This window comes from Corvus cornix, chromosome 2 (assembly GCF_000738735.6).
Source record: "Corvus cornix cornix isolate S_Up_H32 chromosome 2, ASM73873v5, whole genome shotgun sequence".
Taxonomy (NCBI): Eukaryota; Metazoa; Chordata; class Aves; order Passeriformes; family Corvidae; genus Corvus; species Corvus cornix.
Window position 1 is genome coordinate 7,418,447 of NC_046333.1, and position 24,620 is coordinate 7,443,066.

The following is a 24,620-nucleotide window of genomic DNA, read 5'->3' on the forward strand; positions in this document are numbered from 1 at the left end:
TGGAGGTGACGGGGAGCAGGAGTGCCAGGTCCCACACCTTGGGGAATGTCACAGCCCTGCTTGCACCTACCCCTCTGGGGCAAGAAATCCAACAGCATCATCTTCACGATGTCATGCAGAGAGTGGCCTGCTCATGATTTTGGGAACAGTCATGAGGTTATAAGGTATGAGCTGGGTCTCTCTTACTTTTGCAAATCAAGGCAAAGCAGCTCAGTGTCTGCTTTACGTACTTAAAGTGGAGCACTTTGTGTTTTATCCTTCAAGGAGCACAAGTGAGTTCTATCCTTCAAGGATCCTGATGCTCCCATGCTCTCAGGACCTCTGTGAGCAAGAGGCAGAGCACCCACAAGGTTTCTGAGGGGGGAAGGTAGACACCGGGGGATCATCAGTGCTGATTAAAGAACAGAAGCAGCAGAATGTGCCTGAGAACGTGGGGGCTCAGGAGTCCCCATCAAAGCCCGTTTGGACGGGCTCTGGAGGAAGGAGACACGGAGCAGAGGATGTCCTCGCTCTGCTTCTGTCAGCTCCCAGCAGCTCACTGAACAAATCAGGTTTCCCTCTCAGATCGGCGCATGACAGTGGATGGCATTTAGCAGATGGCATGTGTAATGGGACTGTCACACCGCCACAGGTTTGGAAATAAAGCTGGGGAGGCAGTTAATGAATACACACTTCTCATTTCAAGGAATTCTTTCTGTCCCTGTCAGGCATTAGGCGCTCAACTTGTGAGTGTTGAAAGACTTCTGATGTGTGTGCATTAAAAGACGCAGTCTAGCATGTAACTGGGTTGTTTTACTTTAAAAACTGGCATTGAAATAAGCAATTTATGTCATTCCTTAAAAAGTGACTTTTTCTTCTTGATAACTTTCAGCCTGCTCACAAGTGAAATGTGTTCTTTAACTGGAGTGTTGTCATTGAGAATATTTAATATCAAGAGTAATTCTTCTCACAGAGATGATTCTACTCTGTAGTTTTCTGTCTTTACCATTTTTCCTTCTTTGTTAAAAAATAAAAATTAGGCAAGTCAAAAATCTGGTTTTTCAAGGATACTTATTCATTTTATTTTTTTTTTAATTTCATATTACCTCAAACAATATCTTTATGTAGGACTTCACTTAAAAACATTGATCTGGGGAGATGACAGTAGCAGTAGTTAGTAGTGAGAGACTAAGGAAACACAATATGTAATACATGTAATTTTCTAAACTACACACTAGAATCTTTATTTATTTATTAGGTTCTCACAGCTTTTTCAATGCCAATAAAAAAAAGGAAAAATAAATTAGAAAATATAGGGATTATATGCATTGTATTTCTCTCTCTATCCCTTTCTTTTTGTTGGCATTTTGGTGTTAATTAACGGACTGCTCTAGCTCCAACTGGAGTCATTTGGGAGGATTCCTTTTATTTTCAGTGATGATTTTATCATGCCCATGTTTATTAGGTTTGTTGCTTTTCCAGCAGTCTGGCTTCTGGGACTGCAGGGAAAAAGCAGGGCAGATTTATAAATAAATACAGTCAGCATATCAATGTATATCAGTAGGAGAAAGGTAAATTTATCTAAATCCTGGTGAGTAAACCTGTTTTCCTTTGTTCATTATAATCCACCTTCCTGCATTCTAAAAATGAATTGGATTGTCAGGGGAGAAGATTCTCAGTTACAAAGAAACGAAAGTCAGGCTGCCATGTTAGTCAGCTTAATTATAAATAAAATATTTTTCTGCCTTTTCTCTGTCCACGTGAGGTCTGGATGAAACACTCCTGACTGCCTGCAGTGGGATGCGGGCTCTTGGCAGCACAGGGAAAACCACTGACACAATTATAGCGCCTCAAAGCTTTTCTTGCTCTCAAGAACTTATTTCATGCACCACACCAGTATGAATGGCTCACCAGCACCTGCTTTTGCCATTTGTGTGCACACTCTCAGTTACAGCATTGTAGGGGCTTTTTCTCAGCCAGCCCTGCACAAATTGCTGTTGCACAAGCGGTGATCCCACAGGATTTGCTCGTAGGTTGAAGGGCTTAAGAAGGCACCTTAAAGGGGTTGGAATCTCAGTGGATATCAGTCTCTTAAAGCTTAAAGAATGTTGGGTTTTTTGATATTCAGTGTTCTGTTTCAGGTCCCTCACAACAAGAAAGACATTGAGGTGCTGGAACATGTCCAGGGAAGGGCAACAGAGCTGGGGAAGGGTCTGGAGCACAATTCCATGAGGAACAGCTGAGGGAGCTGGGAGTGTTTTAGTCCGGAGAAGAAGAAACTCAGGGGAGACTTTATCATTCTCTACAACCTCCTGAAAGGAGGTGTAGCCAGGTGGGGGTCGGGCTCTTCTCCCAAGGAACAAGTGATAGGACAAGAGGAAATGGCCTCAAGTTTCACCAGGGGATGTTTAGGTTGGATATTAGGAAAAATTTCTTTTCCAAAAGGTTTGCCAAGCATTGGAACAGGATGTCCAGAGAAGTGATGGGGTCACCACCCCTGGAGGTGTTTAAAAGACAAGTAAATGTGATACTGAGGGACATGGTTTAGTGGTGAACTTTGCAGCGCTGGGTTAATGGTTGGACTCAATCATCTCAGAGGTGTTTTCCAACGGACATGATTCCACGGATTTATGATTCTGGGATCTTCCCACAGACACGGCATGGGAGCCTCCTGGCCCTGCTATTGGGACCTTTGCTGGGCACACAGGTTTCCCCAGCTGCTCACACTCGCTGCAGTTGTACCACGTTAAATTATGGGGAAAGCAAAGGAAAGTAAAACAGTCTCTGAGGTGAAGAATAACATTCCATCACTGCAGGGCTATTTCCACCTTCCTGGGCAGTACTGTCAGGCTCAAGGGAAAATCTACGAACAGGTATGGGAGCAACATGTGAGTGGCTGTCCTGGGTCAGCCCACCTGGGCCCAGTGTCCTGTCTCCAAGAGCAGTCACCAGATGACAGCTGGAAAACAGGGAGAAAGAAGCTGACAACTACAATATGAACTTGATCTCGTGTACCATCCCATTTTTCTATCAATCAGCGACTTGATGACTTTCTGAACAAGAGGATGAACCCAGATCACTGTGCTAAGGACAAAAGGACCCTAGAGCATCCTCTGGTGAAGACTGTGGCATCCTGAGTGCTGCAGCATCCTGTGGTAGTGAATTGTGTGGTTCACTCATGTGCACTGCATAGTAATGATAATTCTCTTTGTATAGCACTGACTGATTTCAATACCCAAATGTTGCATTTTAAGACAGAAAATGTGGCCTTTTTCAGTGTGAGAGACAAGCTAGTGTTTAATTCATTAAGAAAAAAATAATTTGCAAAACAGCAACATTTATCCATAGCATACAAAATGTAAATGCTTTGTGCTGTGATGTTTGGGCATCATTAGAATAATTTTAAAGGCGAGTGATTTAATTGTGTTTCTGCTAATTATAATGTTTACAAATTAGGGAAAGATGCATTTAGTGGTCTGTTGGGAAAGGGCTTTGAAACCTCACATGTCTTTGAGTCTACAGTACTGTCATTTAGTCATAAACTCTTTCTAATACCAGGGTGATTTGCTTTTTAGATTAGTCTTGCATGAAAAACGAGTCTCAAGAGCCCTCAGCTCCATGGAATTCAAAACCAGGTTCACGTGTGTCTGTGTGTGCTTTGATAGAAATTTAACCAAGTTCTTTTCTTCTCCTTTTCAAGGTCCCCGTGTCCCGATGGTGACTGTTCACAACACAACGGATGCACAGAGTAAGGGCGGGCTTGAGCTTTGCAATCCTTCAAACAAAAGTAGCTGGGCAGGACAGTGAGATGTAGCTGCTCTTTGCTAAACTTACCCTCCTGGGGAGCCCAGACTCTGCCTAAATGGAAGTTTTCTGCAAGGCAAAGGGACTTGCAGGGCTGTTGTGCTGCCATCACAACAGCTGCTGTTTGGGGTAAAAACACACAGGTTGGGGTATGATGTTTGTTATCCTCTTTCTCAAAAAAATGCACAATTCAAATCCCTCTCAGTCTTTTTGTTAGTCTTCCACTGATTTTGTTTTGAGTCCCATATATAAGAAATAAGATAATAAGATAAATGTAAGAAATATTTAGCCTAATCTGTGGTTTTAATAAAATCACTCTGATATGAATTATCAGAGATAATGGAGTGAGCCTCACAAGTGGTGCCTCTGCCTGGTTCCCTGACCTGCCCACAGAGATTGTAACACTTATTATTTGGTAAAGCTTTTTCATGCTAATGATTTGCATCTACATCAGTGCAAAGCTGTAATTATTCCAAAAATAGGTTTCTTCCCTCAAAATATTTGGCACTCCCTATAGCCATTACCAGGCTGGCAATGTGGAGTCCAGAAAGCCATGGAGTTTCTGGGGTTCCACTCTGGTGGGATGTGGCATTGAGTCTCACGTGAAACCAAGATTTATCTTCTCCCATCGTTTTAATGGGAAAACATCATCTTTTGTTTTAGCAAAGAGTTCAGCCCATCCTTAACTGCAGTTAGGGACTTCAGGCACTGATATGACCCAAATAATAAGCAACACCTTTATTCTATTTCTATCTGCTTTGTACATGGTCAATACCTGTTTATCAAGTATCAGTTTCACTTACCTGCACTTACAGCAGCTCACTGCTCTTATCTCAAAAGAAAAAAAAAAAAAGAGTGAGCAAACCAAGAGATTTGGCACTCAAACTAAAGGTTTACTGTGAAATGCTGAGCTGCTTCATTTCCCAGTGAGGTAGTCAGTGTGACAGGAAAGACTCTCTGCACAAGGGAGTGTCAGCTCCTTCTTCTTCCCAGCAGAGCGTGAGCTTGGCAGTGCCCTCCCCAAGTATAACCCCAGAGCAGCCCAGCTGATGCCCATGAGGCACTTCAGCCAGGAGAGTTTCTTTGCCCTGATCTGCAGCTCCAAAGTCACTTTCTTTCTCCCGCACTTTAAATAAAACACCTTAATTTTACTGCCAAGATGGAGATGTCTGACTGGCTATATCAGCATGGGACAGTGCTCTCATGAGTGGTGTTATACCCTCCTGTATAGTTTTACAAAATACTTTTAGGTGAATAAAATGACAGAAAATATAAAACAGAAAGAGTGAATGAAGGGCTTTAAAAAGTAAAACAAAACACACCAGGACTAGTTTTCCTTTGACAGATGCATATGGGTAGCATCTATTACACAGAGAACTCAATCTACTCATGTGCAGAACACATTCTCTACTGAAATTCATGATCTTCTGCATACAATTACCATTTCCCCTGGTTCTTTTCTTTTTTCCCCCCTCATTCTTTTGCTTTTGAATGAAGGGCAACTGACAGTTGCATGTTACTGAATTTACTTATTTAATATGAGCCCATTACTCTATAAAAGGGAGTTTGCCTCTGTATTCTGCAATAATCTGATAATAGTGAGTTGCACTGAATATTAGAGTGTGCTTACATTTAATTAAGCAATGACCATTTGTACTCCACAGACTCAAGCTCCCTGTGGTCCTAAAGCAAAAAGGATCGTCCTTTAGGAGATATGCCAATCTTTTTTATTTCCTTCACAGTCTTCCTGGCTTTCTGTGAATGCAATTATATGAACAAATAAAATGGCTTGACTAAATTCCCCTACGTGCCAAGCCCCTTTCTGCTGATAAAGCTACTTGTGTGTGCCATAATTAAATGAGAATCTTAATATTTAACTAAATGTAATAGGCTGTTGCTTTGACACTTTTGTGGGGGTTGTGGTTTTGATAAAGAACCAGGCTTTGCAGAAGCAGGGTGAATATTCACTGAACCAATATACTACTGCTGAAAGGTCTCTGAAATGTGTTAACTGGGAAGGGCAAGTTTTTGTCTGCCTGTCCAGCAGAGATGGGCAGTGAGAGCAGGATAATCAGGTACCAGAAGTGTTATTTGAGGAGCTGGGGTTACATGTCTATTTCTGGGGTTACATATCTATTTATCAGTGTGTCTCAAAAGGGAAGTTACATTCAGTGAAACATAATGTGGTGTGAAATCTCACACCCTCCTTGGGTTCATGTGGCAGAGATAATGCCCTGGATCCCCCTGGTTCACACCCAAACTGATGCCAGGGGAATGACCACTGATGACAGACTCCCCAGACCAGGATCTACTCACCCCAGCCCTTGAATCCTTCCTCCATGGGGCTTAGGATCTTTGCCATCACATGGAGACATTTCCCACCATGTAAGACATACAACCTGAAGTGTCTCCTAAAGAGGGGCTCTTTCCCTACCAGCTGGGAAGGACTTACTCTTGCTGGTGCTGGAGGTGGCTGCTTTTACTAGAAGAGGCTCAGCAGGTAGAGCACATGGCCAGGATGAGAGGATAAAGGTTAAATCCCAGGAAGGAGGAAGGCATCCTCTATCTCTGACCCAGAGAGTCCTTGGGTAAGACACACAAGCAAAATGAAAAATTTTTGAAACACCCCAAATGTCAAGACTGCTCCAAAACCTGACCTTGCTTGTTTGTATGAGTTTTGCCCACTCTCCTCCCACCATGGCTTTCCTTCCCATGGATTTTATCTTGCACAGCAGCACTACCTTGGCCTGAAGCCCTCCATAGTCTCCTCCCCCTCCTATTTATTATATATAACTTGGACACACATACAGACTTGAGGACCTCTTCATCTGAGATCTAGCTTTGCATGGCAGGTAGATACCTCACTGGGACCCATGCTAGTGTCCCAACACAGCAGGTCACATTCCCACCTCCTGCAAATCAGCTGAATGCCACTGATTTCAGGAATACAGCTCTTTTGCCAATGCAGAAAACTTGGAAGGGGTTTCAAAGGCTTAACTGAATTAGACATCTATGAGGACTAGAAGGAAATCTGTCTGTAAGGAAACTTGTGTTAAATATATCAAGGTGACTATAAAATGTTAAAATGCATTTTCACAAACTGTGCCAAAATTTTTTGTGATCTTGTCCTTCTTCTTTCAGAAATTTTTGAGCTGGAGGTAAATGAAAATGTGCAGCTGGCTGTAAATGACAGGCAAATGCCGAAGGTAGAATACAAGGAAATCAAGATAGATGATTACAGTAAGTAGCTCCTTTCTTCTCACTTATTTGTCTCTTTCACTGCTGTAGCTGTGAAATGATACAGCCATCCTGGGTAGACTGGCAGGAGGAAAAATGACTTTGACTCTCAATAAACTCACACAGTTTGCAAAGCACTCTCCTAGAATGTGCTACATTAAGGAGGTTATTACAGAGGCAGAATTTGATGAGAATTCAGCTGAAGAAAGGCAAAATTATAGGGTTGGGGTTTTTCTTCCTCTTAAAACTTCCTTTGTGTAGAAAAAGCCACTCTGGGAAATGACACAGTGGGGTGCCCCCATTGTTGGAGGCATTTGCCCTGGATGTGTGTGTGTCATTTGAAATGAGTTTGGAGTGGGCTAAAGTGTGTTCTTGCTGGCTACAAATGTGTCTGCCTCTCAGTGCACAATCTGAGCTGCAGTGAATGATGTTGACTCTCCAATGACTGCCCACTGGAGTCACTCAGGTTTCTTAGAGAAAGCCACATGATTTGGGAGGGTTGGAAAAAAGAAAAAAGAGCCTTATGAGAAAAGACAAAGGAGATTTCACCTGGAGTAAAGAAAGCAGATGCTTGGAGCAGTTTGCACCTGCAGCTGGTGTGTTGTTTCTACTACTTGTAAAACCATTCCCCACATAAATATATATATATATATATACGTTTGCCAAAGAGAGAGAAAAGCCTGGTGGCAAACAGCCAAAGTGTAAGCCTGTCTCTGTAGTTGTAGTTTCTCTATATGGGGAAAATCCACATATTCAGAGATGCACAATGGCTCCCCAAAATCCCAGCCTGCATGTATGGTGGCAACTCTAGAAAAAAACCCCAAAGGCCCTGGGTTCAAATGTGGCCCATAATGTTTTCCATACCAGGAAGGACTGAATCTCTCAGGCCACAGGCAGCGAAATGAAAGCAGCGAGCTGTGCTGGGGGCAGGTTACTGATTTCAGGCATTTCCAGATGTTATAAAATGTGAAGCAAAGGCTGAGAGATGGTTGCCATTTGAGAAGCATAACAATGGCCCTAAAATGTTCTGTTTGCCACACGGGCATAAGGAACATAAACCAGTGCATAAAATAGCAGGAACAGACGTGTGCTTCCAGGTTTTATGGACAGGAAAGGAAGGGTAAAGAGCCCATCTTTCCCCCCATAAGCCAGCTCATGGGAGACTGGCAGTTTATCAGGGATAACTCAGCTTGATACTAAATTTTTTAACTGCAGGTCCCATTGCAATTCTGCTCATTTAACTGAAAATATACTTGTGTGCAATAAATACAAACTGGCCACAGCCATGTGGCCATTCTGCTGTGCCCCCCCTGTGATTCCAAAGCTTTGGGCTGGGCAGCCTTGGGAACACTGCAGGTAGCACTTAGTAATATTTAAAGTCAAGTGATGGCCTTTTTGGCTGTCCCTGGGCCATTGATCCAATTTGCAGCTATTAGCATTCAGATGGAATAACTAATTAGGCAGAGTGTCAGGCAACGATTGCAAAGCAAACCACTTAAACCGTGCTGCTAATCTGTGTATTAATCTACTGAAAATGCTCCTAATACCAGTTTAATTGCTGGGCCTTTGCTAATCTAGATTGTAGATAATATTTTTAAAATAAATGTGCTGTCCTTAATGCAGAGAGTGTTTGAATGGAGGCAGTTTTGGCTACTGATACAAACCCATAGAAAAGACATTCAGCTAAAAGAAGCTTCAGTGGTCACATCTCTCCTTTACATTGGTTCTGTACCCATACAACAATGTGGGCTTCAGCACCTTTGCCTCCTGTTTACAGCAAAATTTAGCCCTTCAGAAGTTAGGATTGAAATACTTGTTTCTCCCTCTGTCTTCACACCACTATAGCAAAATAATTCTATTTCTCTCCCCCAGCCACCATACTTAATTGGGTTTTAAATTACCATTTTCATTGCCAATTTTCCTCCTTCTCTTTTGCCCTGAAATATTGATTTCTGTCTGCGTCACTCATCCAGCTGCCAAAAAAGGAAAATTATAGCTATTGACAGATGTTAATTGAATGCTATAAAAGTGATGCATGACTGAGCAGCTTGCACTGTACTCCCCATTTACATTTCTTGTCACCTCAGCTATCACAATATGGGTCTTTTTTTTTTGACAACATCTGTGTTTCTAAGGTGTTATATGCCACTGCCTCTGAAGAAATGTCGTTTTGCTCCTACTCATCTGTAGCCAAAACACCAGAAAAATCTATTGGAATCGTGTCAGCATTCCCACATCAAAGACATGTTGTTATTTGTTCTTTTTTTTACTTAGGATTGCCAATGCAGATCTTAAAGCCAGCAACCTTTTCGGACACGGCGCACTACCCTTTGCTTTTGATTGTGTGAGTTCCTGCTTGTCCTTTCTTTCTGTTCACATTATCAGGGCAGCATGGAAACCTTGCCCATGATCAGGAACTTTTAGGATATGTTTCGTACAAGGAATGCCAGAGTCCAGCACGTTGGTCCCTACCCCGTCTCCCTTCACAGCTGGGAGAGGCCAGATGTACATCACTTCTTTCCCATGTTTGAGCCGAGGTTTTCAACTCCCAGGAGGGCACCCTGTTGAAATCCTGCAGAGTAAATTGTGGATTTTGTGAAGGTGTTCCATGTACATTTCAATCATTTGTGGGGCAGAAACAGGAGGAGGAGGAATACAAGATGTATTTCGACTTTCTGTCCCAGTGCTCAGGGCACCCACCTTGCGATTAAGAGGTAATTTTAGAGTGGAATTCAGGCGGCCTTACTAGAGCTTAAATTTTAGGTGCCCTCATGCAGAAATCATTCCCTTGTAAGTGCTGGTGTTCCCTGAAGAAAGAGAGAGCTGGAAACCTTTGAAGATCTCCACGATGTTAGCATTTATATTAGATAGGTAGGTTTTCCTCCTGGTGGGCAGAGCAGGTGGGTATTTCTTTATGCAACATTTAATAATAATAATACACATCACTGAGGGCTTTTTTGGGAGTTTGGAAAGCAACTGCAGGAGGGAATTCACTGACCTTGCAAGAACCTGTTTGGCCCTGGCTGCCTCCCTGTGCATCGCTTGCTGCCTGCCAGGGAACACCCAAGAGAGAAAAGCCTCATGCAGGAGGGATGAATGCCTGGTGAATGCCTGTACCACCCTGCACAGCCCTCCATGAAGGACAAAGCCACTGCAGTGAGCGTGTGGTTACGTCACGAAATTACTGCGGAGAAAATGTGCTTCATTATGGAAGTGCTCGAGGAAGATTGGTTCTCATCAAGCACCCAGCACTTGATTAGGCTGCCTCTGGAGCTGGATGGGCCGGGGTCTCACTTGGATACATGCAAATGAATGGAGTCACATGCGCATTAAAATCCTGCAGCGAAGTGCCTGATGTCTCTGATAACCCCAAAAATGGGAAAAAGTGGATAAAAATGCCAGTGATTCTACAGTAATCCCAGCCCTAAATTATTGCTTAAAGTCATCATCATCTTCCCTTGTTTTTTCCAAGCTGCCTGGCTGAAGCAGGGTCTGTATTTCTCAAGACAGTTCCCCTGTACAGACCCTAAGCAGAAGGGTGAAGAGGAGGTCTTTCCCACCCCTTCCCCCTTCCCATAAATTTTGGGCCAAACTGGGCATTATTAAGCCTTTTTTTTTCACTTTAGAAGAGTCCTTTCCCTCTGTACTTGTGTGATGCAGTGATGACAGAACCACTTCAGCAGAAAATAAAAAAGAGCTTTGGGGAATATAGAAAATAGATACACATAAATAGATCCCAAAATAGTTCCCAAAATAGATCACTGCCCTGGTTACTCACGGGAGGAATCCTGACCAGTTTGAGATGTGCTTGTTGGGGTTCAAAGCTCAGCTTAGAGGCTGCTGTGCACAGAGGGAGGCAGAAACCAACCTGCAGCTTCCACCCAGCCTCAAAACCCATCCCACACAATCAGCCTCCTGCGTGCCATCCTTGCAGAGACTGGTGTCCCCTTCCAAAAACCTGTCCTACCTTACCCTGCACGATGGGGCTGTGGGACAGCGAGGGCGTTTGGTGCCGGTGCCTTTTCTTGATGCCCGTTGATCTGTCTTCAGAAAGATGGGACACCCGGCAGCCAGATCGTCACAGAGAGGTTTGAGGTGACATGGGAGAGCGTCATGGTCAGCTCCCACAACGCCATCGTGCTCAAGTTCGACGGCCCGTGGCAGTCGGCTTCCAAGGGCGCCAAGTTACTGCATGAGGTCAAGAGGAGGCTGGGCCTTTTGGAAGAGAAGGACCAGTTGGAAGCTGTCCGGTGAATGCCGCTGTTATTGAAGAAATTAATTCATTATAATAATTAACCCAAGACTGTCATTAGTCCTGTGATGTGTTAGGGTAGAGCAAGGAGATGAGAGGGGCAGTGTAGTCATACAATTGCAACTGCATGTGAGAGGGAGCTCATGCCAGCACAGTGCAGAAGGAGAAAAACAAGCCCTAAACAGAGCTAAATTAGAGCACACTTATCTGCATCATGTGTTCAAAGCCCATTTATTTTTAGCTCTGTACAGTCATACAGCTACAAACAAGTAAGCTTGAATATCTGTTCCTACATTAATATTTTGCTTGCCTGGTAGTTGGAAGAAAATCCATCTTTAAATCCTTAAACTTTTTAAACAGAATAACCAGGGCAAAACCCTAAATGTCAAGTCCTGTCATATGGTTAGATTTATTCTGCACATAATCACGTTAAAACCACTATCGGAGTGCTGCAATAGCTTTGCAATAGCTTACTATGGCTTCCAGAGGTAGTGTAGGTTATTTGTTGCCATTGCTTGGTCAAATCCAACGAATGAGATTGCAAGATTAAATCAGATTCATGTGAAAGCAGCTTGGACCAGATTTCCTAGACTGTCTGTGTCAAGGGGAATGGGCTTTACACTGAAAAAGGGCAGGTTCAGATTATATTGGGAAGAAACTCCTAACTCTGAGGGTGTGAGAACTGGAACAGGTTGCCCAGAGGAGCTGTGGATGCCCCATCCCTGGAAGTGTCCAAGGCCAGGTTGGATGGGGCTTGAAGCACTCTGGTCTAGTGGAAGGTGTCCCTGCCCATGGCAGAGAGGTTAGAACTGGATGGTCTTTAAGGTCCCTTTCAACTCAAACCATTCTATAATTTTTCTGGGGCCAGTTTAATTTAAAGCTGATGAAAATCACACTGGTTTTGCTATCGAAGGGAAAAATATTTTTAACCCATTGCTTTTCCTCTCTCATATTCTAGGACAATGCTGCAGGAGCACTTCATTGACAAAACGAGAGTTGGTGTGTTTGGGAAGGTAATGGTTTGCCATTGCTCCTTTGTGCTGTTCCAGTTGGCTGATATGGCTAAACAGCTGTGCTAAATCCTGATTTACTGAATATGTCAGTGGTGACATTTTTATTATCATTTATTTTTGAGATAGGCTGCACCTTGCTCAGCAATGCTAAAGGTGGAAGCTTTCATTTCACCAATGTCTTCATCAATGACTTCTTTTAAATTAACTTCCAAGTGCAAAAAGTGACTATTGCTCAGAAAAAACATTGTCAGATAATTAGGGGGTTTTTCCCTTAAAAAACTTTTATTTCATTTTCACATTGTCTCTTTAAAGCCTGTGGGAACATGGGTACATCTAACTCACATGTACAACAACGTTGTGGATTTCTGAGGCTGATTTGCTGTGTGTGCCTGGCTGGGAAACAGCAGCTGTAAAGTACTCAGGGTTTGAGATGAGAGCGGGACCGCGAGTAGAAATCGTTTATTGTGGGAGACACGGGAGTGGGCGAAGAGAGCTGCACGTAGAGCAGCATCTCTGCAGGGAATTGTTAACTGCTGGCAGCAGACACTGAAATTGTGATGCTCATTTTAAATAGAGGAAGACTGGGGTAAACATTTTGGAGAGGTAACATATCGGGTTAGAGCTATAGCCATAAAATGGGATGAAAAAGGCCAACTCTTGGGCACACAACCCTCCTGCCTTCAGGAGAGTGCCAGCCACAGGGCCAGGGAGATGTCCCTTGTTTTGTGTTTTTCCAGGGCAAGGAGTTAAAGGCTCTGTAAAGTCTGAGCATTTGCTGCAAGGTTTCAGCTGCCCTGTTTCTGTACCCAAAAGCAGCAGTGCCTCCCAGCCAGAGCACTGACACCCCTGTCCCCTTTCTGTTCCAGGATTATGGTGGCTACCTGAGCACTTACATGCTTCCAGCCGGTGAAGAGAACCAGGTGTTCACCTGTGGAGCTGCTCTTTCCCCGGTGACAGACTTCAGACTATATGGTAAGCCCCATCCCTGAGCCCACAGACCCTCCTGCTGACCAAATGATGTTTCTTCCCTATCCTTTCCCAGTTGCCATCTTTCTTTCCCAAGATCCTTCTTAGTTTATATTCTGTGTCTTTTTAGGACTAGCCATAAACCCTTTTTCCCCACTCAAGCAATTTTGCTGGCACCACTGGGACGAGCCATGGTGGTCAGAGTCATCAAATCACTTCACTACTCCTCTTAAATAAAGGAGAATTGTCTTTAAACTCCTCCAGTCTTTGCCATCAACCAGCCCCACTGCCTTGAACATGCTTCCTTCTTGCCTGAACCACCCATCCAGGCAAGCTGTGGTCCAGTCTACCTGACCCATCCTGGCTCTGACCATAGCACTACACTGCACATGGTGGTCCTTTCTCTCAGGGATGGGAGTTCCCTTTGCACTTAATGCCAGTGAAAATCGGGGGACTGCCGTGGAAGTCAGTGGTGTTCAGCCAGACTTCAGGAGCTGAACAGTTATCCCTGAGACCAAAGGAAACTTGCTGCTGATGGAGAAGGCCCCAAGTGAAAGGAGAAGGGGACACGACATGATAACGCCCTTTTATCTCAGTTGCACTAACAAAGATTAAAAAAAAGGATTTTCTGTGAACTTTTTAGTGACCAGAAGTACATGGTGACAATGACAGACTGTGGTATCACACATATCCTTAGTGCATTTTAAAAAACTTTTAGAAATGCGTCCTCTGTAAGTAAGGCCATGTTAGAAAATAAGGTGGTTTTTAGCATTTGCAATATTTGACTCAAGCACCAGTGTGCTCTCTTATGACTGAAAGTGATATTTTCTTTTTTTCTCTTCAAGCTTCAGCCTTTTCTGAAAGATACTTGGGCTTGAACGGGATTGATAACAAAGCATATGATGTAAGTGCACGGACACTGCATTTTCCTGATAAAATGTGAACTGGGTCTTAACTCTCCCTCCATGTGTTCTCCTTCGAGGAGGAAGCAAAGTTATGCAAGGGGGACTTACTAGTGAAGCTCTGAAGGTGTCCTTCAGCCTGCTTACTGCTTTTCTTGTCTTAATAGTAATCATGGATAAAGTTTTTATTGATTAGCTCTCGTGTCTGCCTCTCTAAATTGGGTAAATACAGTTCTAGAGATTGAAAGAGCTGAGTGACTCAGATGCGCCCAAGACGACACGGTGTCACGACCTCCTGAAAGTTCCTGCCAAGGGTCTTGTAACTTTGATTCTCTCTGAGATAAACAAACTCAACTGAAGCTCAGCTTGATTTTCTCAAACTTTGTGGTATTTCAGGTAGGCAGAACTCTGTGCCAGAACTGATCAGGACATGGGAAAGGAGACACAGCATCAGTTAACAAAGACGTTGTTTAATACATGTGATGGGATCAGTTGGATCCTGTGCTGCAGCTGCTTGGAGGCAAAACCTGATAAAGAGCAGTCACGCAAACAAAATTTGTTATAGAGTAAACCTTGTTCAGCTTCTAGGCCTTGTCTCCAGCCAGAAGATGTGAAGGCAGCAAAGGTCTGCCACTGTTCTCACAGAGAAAGCAGGTATCACCCTGTGTCTTCACAAGGCAAGATTTAGTCTGGCTACCTAAACTCCAAGTTCATTGTACTCATAATCTCTACATTAGTGCAAACTCTTTTTTGTCCTTTTAGAAATAATTTGTATTTATTTTCCCCCGTGCATCTGAAAGACATGTGGGGGCAAAGGCTGTCTCAGAAGTGGACACTTGAATTTCATATCAGGTCCTCCCCCAAGCTATCAAACTCATTGAGGTTGGCTTTCAAACCACACCAAAGTCATTCCAGATCCATGAAGAGTTCTTAGGCATAGGCACCTGGGCATACTTCTTTATTCACTGGAAATTCACTTTGTTCTTCTCCATGATCTGCAGGTCAAGCTTTTAGTGAACATTATCAGAACAGATGAGAATCTCTGACATCTTCCTGCTGCTGACACTGCCCTGCCAGCACAGGATGGGGGTCTATTTTATCTCTAGATTTATATAAGTAGCCAGGAGAATATGTTGTGCTGGTGTCTGCTTGTTATCCTGGTGATAAAGTATTAGAAATAAGAAATAAGTGAAATAAGTGCTTCTATTGCCTCCATATGAACTGCTCATTTCTAGCAAGTTTTTTAATCTTATTGCAACCTTTACCTTCACAGATCAGCAAATTATCACACAGAGTCTCATTACTAAAGGAACAGACATTTTTGATCATTCATGCTACTGCTGATGGTGAGTTAGCCCATCATTTGAGCTCATTATGTGTTTGTGATAGCTTTGATTTTTGTTAATTAAATTTGCCTCTTTAATGATTTCAATCTGTTTTTACAGAAAAAATCCATTTTCAGCATACTACGGACCTTATCACACACCTAATTAGGGCAAAGGCTAATTACAGCTTGCAGGTACAGTATATGTTTCTTTTTTTTCCTATCTGAACAGTTATTTTCCAGTTTGAACTCAAACTGCTGTTATGAAACAAGCTTTAAAAAGCCAGTAGCAAACTCAGCCTGGCAGTAGAAGTAGCACCAGCATATAACATGTTTCTTTCCATTAGTCCCATGCTTATGTGATATCACTATTTTGGTCTGGACAGTTGTAGAACAATTATTGAATTACAGTAAATTATGTGAGAGACATATCCCTAAGGAATTTATTCCTGTTGACTTCCTTTGGGAACACCAGAACAAATTCAGGATGAATTTCAAGGGAAACACGGCTCTAAATTAAATCAACCAGAAAAGTTACGAAGATAAATGTCACTTAAATCTGACATCCCACTGCGAATGGCATACTCTGGTCTAGAAAGTTCCACTTTCCACCAAATTATATCTCTGTTTTGCTGAATGCTCCATGTCCAAGTCATTAAATCTTTCAAAATGAACCTACCCTAGCACCCCTGCCTACACAATCTGTTATGATCCTCTTTCATTTCTTCAAGTTACCTGCTCCATTTAAATGAAAAGTTGGTTTTAAGCTATTTAATTTCTAGCTTCCCTTTTTTTTTTTGTTTAATTACTTCTCCAGCAAGATTTATTAATTTTTCTTACTTAATGACATTTTTGCTTTAAAGCCCTCATTTTAGTCAGTATGACCTAATGCCATTTCTCTGCAGAACTCCATGTTTTTTTGGTTTTCACAAGGAAAGTGTGGGCTGGTTCTTCTTAGACTGAACCTGTTCAGAATGGAATTAAATGGAAAATCCTCTCACCCAAAAAAGTTCCTTGTGAGGGAAGATGCAAGTCTGCACTCAGAGCACTGAGGTGCCCAGATTACCCTGGGCCTCACACGCATCCATGGGAAGCCCTGTGAGGCTGGGGAGAGGCAGTGGGTTTGCAGCTGCAGGTGTGGGCGATCAGTCCTGAGACTCTAAAAGGTGTGTATTTACCTGTTTTTGCAGATTTACCCTGATCAAAGCCATTACTTCAGCAATGCAGCATTTGAGCAGCACTTGTACCAGTCCATTGTCAACTTCTTTGTGGAGTGTTTCCAAGTTCCGGACAAACTGCCACTAGCGCCGCTGAAAGAGGAGGAGGACGATGATTAACCCTACTTGTCCGTGCTAAGCACAAGGCAGATCTCTCTGACAATATGCAACTGGATCATTTTCCTGAAGAAAGAGATGTTGTTAGCATGTATTTAAAAAAAAAAAAACAAAAACTGAAAGCAGCTCCTCTGCTTTACTTGACAGCAACTCCTTCCTAAATGGAAGAACATTAAGCATGGTGAACTCAGCAGAAACTGCTGTCTGAAATAAATCCATCACAACCAACATCTTCTTTTTCTTCGGTTGTTTTGGGGTTTTTCCCTTTTTTTTTCTTTCTTTCTTTTTTTTTTTTTTTTTTTTTTTTTTGCCACAAAATGACTTCTAGAGTGAAAGTGGTAAGACATTGAACTTGAAGGAACACCCCAAGAAACCACTTTGAGGACTGGAAGATTTAATATCTCTTTGCATTCAAGCAGTCAAGCAGTAGCAGTGAAATCCATCATCCACATTAAGGTTACTATAGTTAGCATCACACTGTGTCAGAAAAAAAATCTAACCTAATACATGGAGAAGATTATAGCACAATTATTTTAAAGGATACAGATTCATACACTTGCCTGCTCTTTTCCACCTTCAAGAGGTTTGTCATTGCTACGGGATACACAAATTCAATTGTGCGAAATATCACTATAGTTACACCCATCTTTACCTTCCTGTAATTATTTTGTTAATTCTGTATGGCTTTCACTTCTGTTGTTCATTGGGCCTCATGCTTACCTTATTAGCTTCTCAGCTTGTTCTGGATGGGGAAAAAACATACAATGAATTAACCAACTCACTTTAGACCTCAGGGGTCTAATGAGGCAATGGGACTTGAGCTACCCAGATATTAAAAAATCTATTGGAATAAAGTAAAGAAAAACTCACTCTTGAGTTCCCAAAATAGCTCTTGCCAGCAAGATTGAGTATTTTCTTTGGCAGTCTTGAAAAATATGCACATAAATAAGCTAAATCAGCTTACATTGAGATATTTTTTATTGCGATGTAGAAAAATATGCGACAGTCATGATTATTCTTTCTCTTCCTTTAGTGCTGGAACAAATGGCTGCCAACCTGTTGGGGAACAGCTAGGTGAGGCTGTGGTACAGGAATTTGTACCAGAGACCTCACAGATCATCTTATAAAGCCATTTAAACAGAGACAATGTGCAGAGATTTATTGCACATGCTGTCTGTGGCTTAGTTTTATTCCAGGTCAATGATTAGCATATTCCAAACTCATTTAATTATCTCTTCTGTTCACACTAGTTTTGACAACCATAAAAGGAAAAAAAAAAAAAAAAGGATTTTTTGCTTTTAAAGGTCTAACTGTTCATTTTAGCAGTGGAAAGCAACTTCTAAAACTTCTTGTGGAAACATTCAGCTCTCAGAAAGGAATCCAACCTCCATTCACTTCCACGTACTGTGTCATAAGAATTTTGACAGTGTCGCTCCTTGTAAAATATTCTGACCAAATGTACAGCCAGTATTAATACTGTATATTTCATTTTGTTGTATATAAAGGAATGTAAGTCAGCTCTTTGTCAGATCCCCAATCCAATATTAGTCTTGTGTTCGACATGCATGCGGTAACACTTCTTTGCTGATCAGGACTCCTTAGAAGTACTAGCTTGGAAATATAACGATTAATGTAATTTCTTTTCTTGTTTTAACAGCTTGAATGTCAATGCTGGTTTCTACTTTTTACATAGTACTGTGGGTAAACTCACATCCTGACAGCAATGATGATGTTTCCATTGTGTTCTTTAGTGTGTCTTTTTTCTTACCTTTATTTTAAGCTTTGAACGTTGGTTGTACTTTGACCATCATGAAAAAATATATTGATAAACCACAGAAATTACCTAGTTTGGTTGGGATTATCTCCTTTAATTTACAGTGCATCGACATTGTGTGAACAAGAACTACAGTGTAAATCTGCTTTATCTGGCAAAATGCCAAATAGACCACGAGAATGCTGCGTGTCCAGATTTTGCTACGCTGAACAGGCTCGAGAGCCTGAAATGAACTTGAACTGAGAAATGTAAAAATCTGCTCTGTCCACAATCTTTTGTAGAAAGAACTTTAGGATGTGGCATGGTAGTGTTTGTTCATTCATGGAATAAAGCATTATTTTACCACCCTGGTTGCTACTGCTGTTATTTTATATTAAGATATTAAGCAAACATCAAGTTCCTGGAAGTGCTATTTCTGGTTGAATTGAGCCCAAACTGGCACCTGCTGACTTGCTGCACTTTGTCAGTGCCAGGGTGTTGTCCCGTCAGCTGACACCCATTTGACCAAATGAGATTCAGAGGAAGAGAAATTTAATATCTCAATGCAAAACCAAGAAATGATTGAGGACACCTACTCCAATCTTTGTTTCCAGCAGATCAGGAAACAAGAAATTGGAGCACTGGGATGGGGAAGAGCAGATTGCATCAGTACAAAATAGCTTTGCTGTTATTTTGCTTAATTACCTAAATGCAGCTAGTATTTTTTTTATTGTCCAAACAAATCAAGCTTATACTCTCAGCTAACTGGCATATCTGGTTGCCATAATGTTCAACTGTGGCATCCCAAAGAGGAAGAGAACTAATGAGCAGTGCCCTACTAATTCAGAAGGAAACCGCAGAGGGAAAAATGAGGCATTGCTGGTAGCTAATTAACAAAGCCAGGCAGCCAGCCATGTTTGTAATTGTCTATGGGTTCAGGCATAGAGCTTATAAACCCATCCAAGCTCTGCTTATGAGCTCAAGCCAAACAAATGCTGCATCTATGAAGGGTGGGAAGGAAAAGAATTGAGTGAATGAGAAATGGTACATGGGATGTTCCCATGGGAAGGGCAGTGGAGTCTGCCGTTTGCAATGGGGAAAAATGTTTGGTGGAGGAGGCTGAAGGTATGGGGCCAGTGCTGGTACCTGGGAGGTGCTCCTGCATTTGCTGTCATGCTCATGTTGTCCCAAAGCTCACTCAGGTTGTTTTGTGTGTTGGGTCTCAGGGCACATCTGCCCCACAGTCTTTTGTGGGGCTGGCACAGAGCTGCCAGACCTGCCTGGCTGAGGGCTGGGCTGAGGACAACTTTATTCCTTGACCTGAGTAAATGCTGGCTCCCTGTGGCACTCATTTATCTCTGGACTTCTTACCTGCTTCCCATTTGCAAAAGAAGAGCAAATGGTAAAAATGGAAAAGATAACAGAAAAAGCTCAAGATCTCAGTTACCAATTCCTTAATCATGTTGCCTTACTGAGCCCGATGTTTGCTTATTTTTATTCTGCTCTCTAAAGTAAAGCTTCCAGCTGGAGGCTCAGAGTGGAGCTTAGGGCACTTTCTAAGATCTGTCTCCTCTTCCCACTTCATCTTTCCATCCTCTCCCCATTCAGCATGATTACAGTCTGAAAGAAAACCCACCACCCCCTTGGAAACTAGGAAAAGACAAATATAAAAACAGCGTGGTGAGCCCTCCCAATAAGCCATAACCAAAATAAATTCTATATTCTAATAGTTAATTTATGATGATTTTTTTCCTCTTTGCTTTGAGACATTCATGAAAAGACTCAGGCTAAATGATGCTACATTCTGCCTCCTCACTGGAGGAACAGCTTTAATCAAGATGTCCATTTCCATGATTGAGAGCAAAGACTAAAAAGCAAATACAGGTGGAACGAGGCCCCAGGAAAGCACAAAAGTAAACCATGCTCCAGTATTCCTGTGGAATAGCAAAGTTCCCTCCAGGCTGGGCTTTTTTCCTTCCTTCCTTCACTTTAAATTTACCTTTTGGGTCAATTTAAAGCAAGAAACAACTCTCTGAGCTGATGTGAATGCTCTCATCCTTGCTGGAAAACGAATCCTTACGGTGCCTTTGGAACAGCTGTTGCAGTCAACAGCTGTCAGTGTCCTGAATTGCAGTTTGTGTGGAACAGTTCCACTAACTCAAACTGACATGTCATTTCCAGTGAGTATTTGGAACCTGCCTGCAGAAGATCCTGAGCACCTGCTCCCCACCACCTTGTCTGGGAGCACTTTGGATTGAGGCTTAGCTCTTCACCCAGAAAACCAAACCCAGCGCAAAGCATGAACAAGGCAAATCCTCTGCTCCACGTTCTGCTCTGAAGCACCTCAGGAAAAGAATGTGGAGCGTCAGGAGCCCAGATTGTGGCTGTGACAGTTCCTGGTTGACTTTTGTTCCCTGTAAATTCCCATTTGGATATGCAGAAAGCAGGGAATTCAGGATGTGGTTTTGCCTGTACTCGGCTCCTTTGAGAGCAGAGCAATGGAGCCATCACATGAGCCGTGGCACACACGAGGAAATGTGGCCATCACAGGAGTCTGGCATGTGATGCCAAAAGCTTGTCACCCATTAAAAAGTGTTGCAGAGCAAGGGGGAAATGAGACCCCAGAGGAGGCATGGCCCATCCTGAGACACAATCCCTCCCCTGCCGTGGTTAGGATCATGCCCATGAGAAACACAGAGACTCTCCAGATGTTTTCAGTCTGTGCACTAAGACAGGTGCCAAAAGACAGATGAGAAAAGCAAGACTAACACAGTAAGCTTAAATTTCCCAGCTCTGAAACCTCTGTGGGAAATCTTTAGGAGTCTAGAAATCAGTGTGAGCTGAAGACAGCTGAGATCTGGCTCTCAGCTCTTCCCCCAAGGCAGAGACTTGGAGCTGCTCATCGCAGCTTGCACCCTCGGAGCTGCCATGAGCAAGAAGCACATGCACCCATAATGATGCAGAGTGCTGGGGGGAAACAGAAAGGGGCACATTCTCACCCAAAAGCTACCAGCCATGCCTGCAATTTTATCCTGCATCTTGTGCACACGGAAGTTAATGGTCACTGAGGAAATCGGCGGTGGAAGGTCAGCAGAAAGCACACATCAGCAGGTGTGCTGAAAGACAGAGCAGGGCTGGTGCCATGACAGGAGCAGAAATCGCTGCTGCAGGACTATCAGTACCAGAGCTGGTGATAAGGTGTTTGTCAGATGATGGTGATGAAGGTATTGTAAGGGACAGAGGCAAACAATGTCCCAGATCTCAGTGGAAACAAAAGTCAGAGCTATGGAATCATTTTTAATCCTTATCATCTCTGCACAGTGGGCTGTAGTTCTTCTTGAAGAGGTGTTTTTTGAAAGTAGAAGCCCTGGAAACAAACCTTATATCTCTGTGATCCACTAGACTTTTGTTTTCACTGTGATGATTCTGATAATTATATCATTTACAAGGAAATTGGGATAGGAGAACCTTTTTTCACTTGTCTCTGGAGGCAGGCTGTAAACAATTTATCTTGCAACACAGCAACCAGCAGCCAGAAACTCAGCCCAGACTTCCTTTAAAAAATCTGCAGCTCTGCCTCAACCAATAACAGCTGAAAAAGCACAGCCTTTTCCTACATCAGGATTTTAAAGAGAAAATATCCTTCATCCCCTCACTCAGCATCTTCAGGAAAGAAGTAAAGAAGAGGAATTAATCCCCATTTCATTGGATGCAAAGACTTCCCCTATCTGCAGTGGCCTGGGTTACCTCTTCTGGGAACTCCTGTAGGAAGATGCTTTCAGGAAAAGCTACAGTGCCACAGTTTTTTGTGGACGGATGTCAGCCAGTTTTGTGGAGGGATGCAGTAAACTGCAGATGTCTGTATGGAACATCTCTGCAGCTGAGACGGCCATTCTAGACTTTATAACTTTTTATGCAGACTAATAGGCACTTTATGGCACAACTTCATAGAAACATGGTTTGGGTTGTAAGGCACCTTAAAGATCACCTAGTTCCAGCACCCATTCCAACCCAAATTTATCCAGCCAGCTCCCTATGCCCACTTTATGAGGGCACACTCAGTGGTCTCCATGGGCCAGGCAGATCAGGGTGAGCAGACCAGCTGCAGGTATCTCTTTTCATCCCAGAAAACAGGGACAGCAGAGAAAGTACTGGATTTGTAAAGGAGTGATTCCTAACCCCTCAGTTTTCCACCAAGTTGCTGAGTGCAGCTATGAGCAGAGCACAGGCACTTGCTGTTATATATTTATTTCACTTTCCAGTACCGGGAAGCTTTTGAGTGGTAGGATGCCATCTGCTGCTCCAAAGGGTTATTTGCTCCTTCCTTATGCCTTCCCAGTGGGCAGCTCCCACTGATGGGGACAAATCTGGAATATATTCAGGACTTTTGTGAAGTGAAAATTTTTTCATCCATAAAAAAATCCCTTCTCAGATAATAGAAAATGGAGTGAAGAGTTTAATCTCCCAAGAGCCAGCTCAGTTCTGAAGAAAAGTTTGTGCAATGAATGAGGCATCCTAGAGAAGACACACAATATTTACCCACAGACCAGCTTGCCAAGAAGATTGGATTTTGTATAATTCCCATTTTAATGCCAAGAGTTGCTGCTAATTCTGCCAGCACCCAGCCCCATTACCAGAGAAACAATCACCTCCACATCTGTGAGCCGATGCGATGGCCTGTGACCCTGAGATATGATCCCAGCATGTCTCTCTAAAGCCTGTAGAGTGAAGAACAAATTAAAACACCCCATCAGCTCTCAGGGACTGGAACTTAAACCTGCAAGCAAGCTCTATTAAGTAGAGTAATAGACACCAGTCATACTCAGCCACACAATGGAAGTAAAAGGGGATGAATAGCACTCCATTGGCTCCAGCACTCCAGAAGTAATAAGCATCATGCTGGGCTCACTGCACTGACTAATCCATAATTTATTTGGCTTCATAAATATCAAAACATACCACAGCTGTTAGTACTTCTGCACAAACCCTGCAAATATTGCTTCAATTATTCAAGAGCTCGTCACAGGAGCCAGTCGACTGCTTCGAAGGTGCAATTATAGAAGGTATCTACTGCTTGGGAGTTTCAGCAGAGCAGTTGCCACCCAGGCCCCTGAGGCAGTTGGTACGGGGAGTGTTGGGAGTACCAACAATAAGAGGACAAAATTGCCTTTGCCTCAGAAATAGCCTAAAGCCTTGAGCCTCACACAGAAAGGGATGCAGGCAGCTTGGTGGCAGCTCTCAGAGGGGTTGTGTGTGGTCCCCGAGAGCCTTCAGAGACATCCCTGCCTCAGCATCTCCCTTTGAGGGGCTGCCCAAATGGTCATTAAATCAACAATGCCAAAGCTTGCACTCCTAAATTTACCCTCCATGCAGGACAGACCCAGACTTGTTTAAATGATCAAGTCCAGCAGTCCAAGTCATGTCTCCACCAAGGAACCCCCACCTGAAGCCACCCTAGGCTTTTCCTCCTGAAGATACCCCCCTCTCCCAATGGCATTTGGGTGCCAGGGACAAGACCAGAGGCTGTGTCCAGTTGCTGGTTGGTTGGAGGTCAGGGTTACAATGACCAGATGGGACAGTGGCATCAGGTCCCACACAGATCATCCCTGTCCATGCTCCCCTCTTCACTGGGGTTCATACATCAAACCCCCTCTGTTTAAAGCCAGGTTTCCATGTGGAAGTTGCTGGTTGTGGTTTATGAGCCAATATGTTTTTCCACTGAAGAGAAAAAATGAAAAATCATTTTAAATTTGATTTCACTCCCATGCCTTCCTCCTGCAAAGAAATGGGGAAAGAGAATCTCAGGGGCCAGCAACCCTCAGGGGCTCAGCCCAGCACAGAGCAGCACCCAGCCTGGATGCACGCACAGGTTTGGGATCCCCACATCATTCGTGAAACAACACGAAGAATATTAACTGGAATAGATATTAGATAGTCTGGCCAAAGCCTGCAATGCCTTTAGTTAAGCAAGCAGAACAAAGTCAAAGTGCAAGTGTGACCAGACCTACAGCAAATCCTATTTGAGGATATGAAGCCTGACTTTGTAAAATAAACTC

The 24,620-nt window shown here is 43.1% G+C and overlaps 1 protein-coding gene across 5 annotated transcripts in view; it reads left to right on the forward strand.

The window, feature by feature from the left end:
- The window catches only part of DPP6 (dipeptidyl peptidase like 6), a 540,400-nt gene extending 521,465 nt beyond the window's left edge, over positions 1-18,935 (forward strand). For all 5 annotated transcript variants that reach the window (XM_039549156.1, XM_039549157.1, XM_039549155.1 and 2 more), the window contains exons 17-26: positions 3,680-3,727; positions 6,925-7,023; positions 9,295-9,364; positions 11,073-11,270; positions 12,231-12,285; positions 13,152-13,257; positions 14,097-14,155; positions 15,427-15,499; positions 15,599-15,672; positions 16,668-18,935. In XM_039549156.1, coding sequence (XP_039405090.1) covers positions 3,680-3,727; positions 6,925-7,023; positions 9,295-9,364; positions 11,073-11,270; positions 12,231-12,285; positions 13,152-13,257; positions 14,097-14,155; positions 15,427-15,499; positions 15,599-15,672; positions 16,668-16,814 — 929 coding nt within the window. In that variant the 3' untranslated portion in view covers positions 16,815-18,935. The remainder of the gene's footprint in view (positions 1-3,679; positions 3,728-6,924; positions 7,024-9,294; positions 9,365-11,072; positions 11,271-12,230; positions 12,286-13,151; positions 13,258-14,096; positions 14,156-15,426; positions 15,500-15,598; positions 15,673-16,667) is intronic.
- Positions 18,936-24,620: the final 5,685 nt, after the last annotated feature.